The 8,032-nt window shown below is 42.6% G+C and overlaps 1 protein-coding gene across 3 annotated transcripts in view; it reads left to right on the plus strand.

The window, feature by feature from the left end:
• The window catches only part of plcb3 (phospholipase C, beta 3 (phosphatidylinositol-specific)), a 37,498-nt gene extending 31,358 nt beyond the window's left edge, over positions 1 to 6,140 (plus strand). For all 3 annotated transcript variants that reach the window (XM_037478460.2, XM_037478462.2, XM_037478461.2), the window contains 6 exons: positions 98 to 257; positions 843 to 919; positions 1,168 to 1,257; positions 1,395 to 1,452; positions 1,725 to 1,811; positions 1,895 to 6,140. In XM_037478460.2, the coding sequence (XP_037334357.2) occupies positions 98 to 257; positions 843 to 919; positions 1,168 to 1,257; positions 1,395 to 1,452; positions 1,725 to 1,811; positions 1,895 to 2,218 (796 nt within the window). In that variant the 3' untranslated portion in view covers positions 2,219 to 6,140. The remainder of the gene's footprint in view (positions 1 to 97; positions 258 to 842; positions 920 to 1,167; positions 1,258 to 1,394; positions 1,453 to 1,724; positions 1,812 to 1,894) is intronic.
• The last annotated feature ends 1,892 nt before the right edge of the window (positions 6,141 to 8,032 follow it).

An 8,032-nucleotide genomic window follows, 5' to 3' on the forward strand; every position in this document is an offset into this window, starting at 1 on the left:
GGGAGGAACCAAAGTGCGTCCAGCAATGGATCGATGATGTGACAATACATTGAACTAAAGTGGGTGTCTTAATCTAATAATGAACGTGTGTGTTCAGCGAGCCCCAGGACCCGGTGCAGCGTGACCTGACCGCGTTGGATCAGGAGCTGGAGAAGCAGACGGTCCAGCTGAGGGAATGGCAGATGCAAGAACTGCTGATGCTCCGACAACAGCTTCACTCACTGGAGAGAGAGAAGCAACAAACACACCTGCAGGAGGTACGTTTGTGCACGGCCTGCTTTTCCTTTTTAAAGTTAAAGAATGGAAAAAAAACTCCCTGTCCAAATTAAAGCCTGAGCTGTTTTCCCCCTGTGAGGTTTCAGGATTTGTTTGTCACTTTGACAACCTGTTTTTCTAACTTATGTGTGTCATATTTGAATACTCTTAGTTTATTTTAATGTGATTCCTGTGCAGTTTGTGTGTGCCTCAATAGGCTGTTTGTCCTGCAGATGGACTTTAGCTTGTGGCTAAATCGAGTGCAAGGCACCTCTTCTCCTCTTTCAGATTGGTTAATTTTTGTAGCACCTGGTCCCTGATGACAATATATGTGATAAACTAAAGATGTACTTAACCAAACAAGAAAAAAACACATTCACGCATCTATGTTTTAAAAGGGTGAATTCTCTCCAAACTTAACACACTTATGCACGTTGAAGGTGACACACTTGGAATAACACTCGCAGTCCCTCGCAGGATTTCTTAAATACACAAAAACTTGCGCACAGAGTTCATTACCGGCTGACCTGGTAGAAACGTGGCAGCGATTTGCTGACACGTCGTCGTCTGCTGCTGTGTCTCGTTAGGCCTTGCAGAAGTTAAAGGAGACGGCCGCTGAATGCCAAGCAGCTCAGCTGAAGAAGCTCAAGGAGACGTGTGAAAAGTAAGTGCGCTCGTTTCACCTTGCACCCCCAGATCGGAAAAGAAGGGACAGTTTTAAGTTTTACGTCTTAGTTTTTTTGCCACAATGCCAAAATGTCATGATCATTTTAAGGGTCTTTTTTTCTTCCTTTTCACACTTTCCTGCATTTGGACTTGCCTCAAGTATCTAGTTTTAAGAAAATCGAGAAAAAAAAACAATTTAAACATTGAAACTTCAGATCTTGTGTTGTGATGTAATTGCGTTTGCAGAGAGAAGAAAGAACTCCAGAAAATTCTAGACAGGAAGCGACAAAACAGCATCTGCGAAGCCAAGACCCGCGACAAAGACAAGGCGGAAACGTAATGGGCTCGTCTGAAAATAAATGCGCTTGTTGGCTATTTTGGCAGTTTCACTCTTTCGTCTCTAATCCTTCTCTTTAACATTTCTCTTTTTTCTCCACGCTGTTTCCTCTTCCCCCTCCCATCTCTCCACGTAGGGAACTGAATGAGATCAACAGAAAACACATTCAAGACTCTGTCTCGTTAATCCGCGGGGTAAGTACACAAGCACGCACATGCTTATCTCCAGCAGTCCTCGAGCGTGGTCCTCCTGCTACTTTACAGTACACAAAGTACAAAAGTGGAGAAAACTTGGTGACGGTTGCAGGAGAAAAAAAAAAATCGCTGTCTTCCAGTTTACTCAGACTCTTGTCACACGTTATCTTTTTTCTTATTATATACATTATAATCTCCTAAAACCCACTTTTCATGCCACATGTGCTTCCCCCCCCCCCCCCCCCCCCCCTGCATTCCTCATTTTTCTCCAGCTGGAGGATGCTCAGACCCGGAGGCAAGACAAGCTGATGCTGCGTCAGCGGGAGGTGCTGCAGCAAATAGACGATGAACTTCCACTGGTGAGATCAAATCGCATCGACTCGCACGCATTCAAGTGCTCGAATGCAGTTTGCTTCACAGCTGCCCGGCGCTTCTCACGCAGATCCAGTCTAAGTTGGAACGGGACCTGGAGGAGGAGTACCACAGGCTGCCGGAGGAGATCTGCCAGCACCTTCAGCTGGAGCTCAAGAGCAAAGGTCTCCGGAAAGACGCCCTGTTCTCGTCCCATTGCAACAACAGCAGCCCCGGGTCCGGCTCTGGCTCTGGCTCGGGCCCGCCCTCCAACTGCTCCACGCCGTCTTACCCGTCGACGCCCGATCGGATTCCCTGGAACCGGAGCATGGACAATAGCATGGCGTCCTTGGCCGATTCCACCTCCTCGTCCACCACTCCCGTCCTTTCAGAGGCCGAGATGTCGTTCAGCTAGAATTCTTACTTGTTGAAAGGAAAATACTGTACTTATAAGTAGGGTCCATGATGAATATAATGTGGGATGTAATGATGTTAAAAATCTGATAATTTTATTCCTTTTACTACAGACTTCAGTTCCTGTCTACAGAGTTTTATTGTTTTTTATTTAGCTGTTTTTGTCAGATAAACATCATGACTTTTGTTGGAAGATTTATGGTAACCAAACTTTTTACATTTATTGTCTGTCCGTCTTGCTTTTAATGTCATATTCTTTATATATTTCCTTTTTTTTATGGTCAGTAGGCTTTGCTCCGGGTTTTGCCACACCTCAAGCTTCATGTTCACGCCGTTTCGGCTTGCAACAGCTTTAACCTCTTCATCAACACTTTTTTAAAATCTTTAAACTGTTGAGATAGGAGCCGGGTTAGAAAATTACTGCCATTGTTCAGGAAACAATGCAGCATACGTGGGGCTGGCCCAAGCAATTATAGTTAGTCTTTTAGGATGGACATCTGTGACTTTAGATCAATTTGCTTGACTGCTTCATAATGCCTCATCCAACAAAAACACAAACTATTTGCAATGTCAGCCTACGGCGAGGTCCGCGTGGCAAAACATGTAAAACTCTTTGCGGTCGGAGCGATATTTGCCAGGAATGAGTGAGGGAGAGCGCTGTAATGGCAGACGCGACCCAGCGGGCGGTGCTGAAGGCTTAGCTGTTTGTTTTTAAACTGGTGGTTTGATCCTTCCATTCATCCTGCCTGATTATCCCATCATGCTGTTCCCCCCGACCCACTCGCCCGTCTCAGCGGGGATTTGCAGCGTCACTGATCAGGTTGATGGATCGTGTTCTCTGACCTTTAAACCCAAACCCAAAATCCAGCCAAGGTTGCATGGATGAGTTGGAGACATCCGACATCTGGTTAGGTGTGTGTGTGTGTGTGTGTGTGTGTGTGTGTGTGTGTGTTGATGCAAGGGTTTTAGTGATGTCACACCCTCTTTCGCACACACCTGCATGACACTGTGTTTTGCTGTGGCTTCTATGAGAGTTTTATCCACATTTTAACTGGCTGAAAGATTTGAACGTCTTCATCCCACGTAATCTACCGCGTGTAAAACACCAAGTATATTTGTGAAGAAGTTAATCTCTGGATGAGAAATCTGAATATTCCTACTACATGGAAAAGGTCTACCGTATGTGTAGCAATGTGTGTCTTTCCATCTTTGTTCATGTAATTACTTTTCCCCTTTTGCAGCCTAGAGAAAGACACGTTGCATAGGCTGCACTATGGCATTTTAATATATATGTTAAAAGTCTGAATCCCAATATGAGGCAAACACAAGAGGTTTTTCCTTTGCGTTCTGGTTGCTACACTGTCGATTGTGCTCAATTTAAGGAACTCGTATTGTTTTAGTGTTCAGATTAGCTGGAAAGAACTATCACATCTGTTGACAGCTTGATGCTGTACTTCTTATTGTCAGTTCTCTCGTTTCCAGAGGCGTGAACAGCTACATTCCACCTGGTTCCCTCAGTTAAATACTCTATTCAAGCCAAATACGGAATGTGGAATTGTTGTGCACGAATGGTACTTTATGTTAAGATTCTCTGTCTTTTACCCAATTTTAATCTTTTATTTTGTCCTTTACTGGAGACTTTCTTTTTAAAATGCAATGTTTTTTTTGTTTCTTCCTTGAGTGGCAAAATGATGGCACGAATTCTGTGTAAATGTTATTTTTTGGTATGTGAATTGTACTACTGACAAGTGCTGAAGAGGGATAGAGGGGCAATGAAGGGAGAGCAAAGAGAAAACTTTTTTCTTTTTTTTTTTTTTTTTTTTAGAGGAGAGATTTTTAGATGACATTTCTGCCTTGTCCTCTTCCACCTCCCTCCTTCAATGAGCACTAGCTGCCTGTCTGTCTGATTACCCCCCCCTCCCTCCTCCCTCCTTTAACGTCATTGTAAACTATCATCTATTTAAATGGAGCTTTTAACAACGTTTTTCTTTTGTCGTTATTCAAGTTTTTAACAGATGCATGAAATAATAACCCGTTCACTCATTATGCCGTGTATAGTTCAACGTATCAAGCCTACGTTGCAGAGATAATATGTGCATCTTACCAGTGTATCTTAAAACTCATCATTGAACTCTGCTCTTTCAGGTCGACCACCACAAAGAATGTGACTTGGCGGGAAACGCAGTTGTGAAATATTTGGTCTAACTTGTATCTCATTTCCAGGAAGTCGTATCGAGTACACCTTCTGGATTGAGTACGCTCACCTCGTGATTGCTCACAATTCAAAGTCAACGATTGCCAGCTTGCACTCGGTGCGCCACAGCGCATGCATCATGCCAATGCTTTTGACCAGCGATTTGATTTGCTTTATGAAGTAAGGATATATCCTACTGGTGAGACAGTCGGCCATCTCCTCCCATTGAGTGGTTTATTTGGTCAAGTACGTGTCGTCTGCTTCTAGTGTTGAGATGGTCCAACCCATTCCAGATCCAGTGGCAAGTATTTGGATATATATGTACATTATTACTAATTACACTGATTATTTTACTTCAGCCCCATTTTAGCTGTGATTTTGTTTGTGTTTAAATGCACCATTACCATTCTGTGTGTTTGTTTTGTTCCATGTAAAATGAATCGTAGTAAAATGAATACAACCCTGTTCGGGTGATTTTAACCTTTTGTGCGACAGTCTATTTTTTTCCAATGTTTTGTGGCTATCGTAAAAAGTACTTGTTGTCGGTACTAGATAGCCAGGTACTCTTTTATACAGTGTCCTCATGGAACAGAAAACAAAAGATTTAAATACAGTTTACAGGGGAAACTGCTGGATTAATTTGCATAAACTAAATGTACAATTATTAGTTTTTGCTAGCTGATAATAATGATGAGGTGATAATGTATTTTCTAGTTTTAATCTATTCATTGCAGGTTCACATATTAATGACCTGCTAGCTCTGAGACTGGACGTAAGGTGTGAATGAGATTTTAGTTGAGTCAGTGGTTAAATCCCCCCCCCAACAACCTGAAATGATTCAAAACGCCTCATTTCAGCTGTTAATTCAGATCAGAGTTCCAGCTGTACTAATTCATATTTTTATTTTAACGTTGGACTAATTGATTGTGTGAAGGGGTCACATGTATGTGTATATATTTATACACATTTTTATTCAATTAAATGAGAGAATGTGTCCAAGCTTTGGAGTCGGAATGTATGTATCTCATCCTCGTGTCTGTCCTCGCATTTTGTGTTTACATTTTCCATTTAGCTGACGATTTTATCCAAAGCAACTTACAATAAGTGCACCAACCAAGAGTAACCTAAAAAATCTAAAAAGCCATCTAAAAGTACAAAGTGCATTACTTCACATGACGACATGCTAAATCATTAGAATGTGCTCCGTACACATACTACACATAGTGCTATCTACCAGTCCCAGTTTTTTTTTTAGTAACAATAAACATAAGATGGAAGAGGAAAGCTATTTGTATATTGGCTGACGTGTACGTTCTGCTCACTTCAGCATTACTAACACAAACCCTCCTCGACTCTACTCTCATTGGACATATGGTGTCCAATAAGTTTCCCTCAGGCCCTCCCCGAGGCCTCTGGCTGCCATGTCTTCTCTCCCTCATTTTCCTCCTCTCTCCACCCCACTGTTCCATTTCCTTTCCTTCCGTTTGTCTCGATAATGAGACCCTCTTTACTTTTAGACTACTTAAATCGATTAAAAAGAAGCCGTGTTTGTGCTTGTCAGATAGTGAAGAGAGCATGTGGTTTACATTCGGCCAGATAGGTAGTAAGTTATTTTTACTCTGCATGTGTGTATATGTAGGACATAAGGGGTTACTATTCAATGATCCACGTGTAATATTTCATTCATTGCTGTTAAGTAAATGAGTAATAAACTTCAGTTGGAAACTAATGGCTGCGTTGTTTAATTTAGGCCACCGTAGCATTCAAATCACACAATAACGCTGCTATCGGTCCTCATATGTATTTACGGCACACAATGCTGAACTTTGAATGTTTTTACAGACTACTAAGCTATAACTATAGATCTGTTTCATCTCCCTTACACATGAATCTACTGAGTTATCCACCAACATCGCTAACTGGAGCGTGCAGCGTTCATCACACAACATAAGTTGCCATTGCTGTCACACTCGCAAGGTGCGAGCAGTTGCCATGCAACCAGCAAGCTGTGTTTAATAACCCGACGAGCACTTGTTAAGGGGCGCAGATTGATGCAGTAGTCAAGTAGCATTAAATCCAAGCTGTAGAGGAAGCATTGAAATGCATGCATTTCATGGCACGTTTGGGGGATTAGTGCGTGCGCACGCACACACGTGCACGTGCTGGAAAAGTGACCCTTTTTGTGATGGTTTACATGCTTTACGTAGCCGCACACCCTTACTCTGCAAAGAAAGGTGACACATAGCATCCAACTGGCAGCTTCGAGACGTCAGCTGTATCTTCGTGCTCTCACCTCAAGTTCTTCTCCTTCCTTTTTTCTACCCTACTTTCTCTCATCCCTCTCTCTTCACTTGCTGCTGCTTCACTGGGTCACATATGTCGGTGTAAGAATTTAATCCATCACAGATCACTCATTACGTAAGTAATCAGCAACGTAATATTACCTCAGGAGGAGGGAATTGGTTTGAGATATTATGAAGCTAAAAGCATTCAGTCATGTGTCATTTAACATTTTTGATGACATCATGAATACATTTTCATGTCACCATTTGAATTCACTTTAATATTTCACAAAATCATTTGTTTTAGCTTCAATCACATCAAAAAAAAAAGTACTCTCATTCATCTCTCACTCACACACAAGTGCCTGTTTTAAAAATCTCATCCTCTCTGTCAATCTCATTGGTATATACTATATGTGTGTGTGTGTGTATACCAATTAAACAACTGTCAAAATGTGTTAATGCATGAAGGCAAACGTTTGGACCCCCGGAGAGGGAGAAGATCGACGTAGCATGTTGCGTTCTGTCTGTTCCCTCGTCCCACAGGATGGATCTGTGTCAGCATCGATTCTGATCTGTTTATTGCTTTCTCTCAACGTCTGTTTGCCTCAGATTCTGCTTCTGGTCACACTTATACCGGATTGTGCTTCTGGTCACACTCAAACCGGTGTGTCAGCCTCTTTTCTTCCTCACACACTCTCTTTGGTGCCCATCTTCTCTCCCTGTCTGCATCTCCCGTCTCCCCTTGTCCCTCAGGACTGTTGTTTTTACTCTTTGTCTCTTCGTCTTGTTCTCCTCCAACGGAGGATGGAGACTTGTCTTGCTGCGGTGGTTACCGCCGGGGTTGCTTTGGGAATAACATCTGCCACTTTGTTGTTCCTAAAACTGACGGAGAAGAACGAAAAAAGGGAAAGGAAACGGCAGCAGAACCGTTTTGTCAGAGGGAGAACATGCAAATCATAAACAGTTTCAAACCTCTAAGTTTGGATTTCTTTCTTTAGTTCGCTCTTAGAAACAGGTTAGAAACACTGTTGGAGTATAATACACGGCAAGGGAAAACACTCTCCAGCTCCCTTTGTGCGCAATTCCCAAAGTGCCGAGGACAAATGAGGGAACCAGTGGAGCTGTTTATTGGCCGAGGGGTCAGCACAGCGGTTATCCTGGTCAGGTCCCAGGTGTGTGTTGTGCGTGAGTGTTTCATCTCCAACAGCCACTCCCCTCTGGCCAGTGCTATAAATATGATTGTGAACCTTTTCGTGTTGTCAGGTTACATAACAGCTAAGAGAAAAGCTGTGAGGCTGTTGAGTGTAAATGAATTTAGAAAGCAATGCATAAACAA

This window comes from Pungitius pungitius, chromosome 1, assembly GCF_949316345.1.
Source record: "Pungitius pungitius chromosome 1, fPunPun2.1, whole genome shotgun sequence".
In the NCBI taxonomy this organism is placed as follows: Eukaryota; Metazoa; Chordata; class Actinopteri; order Perciformes; family Gasterosteidae; genus Pungitius; species Pungitius pungitius.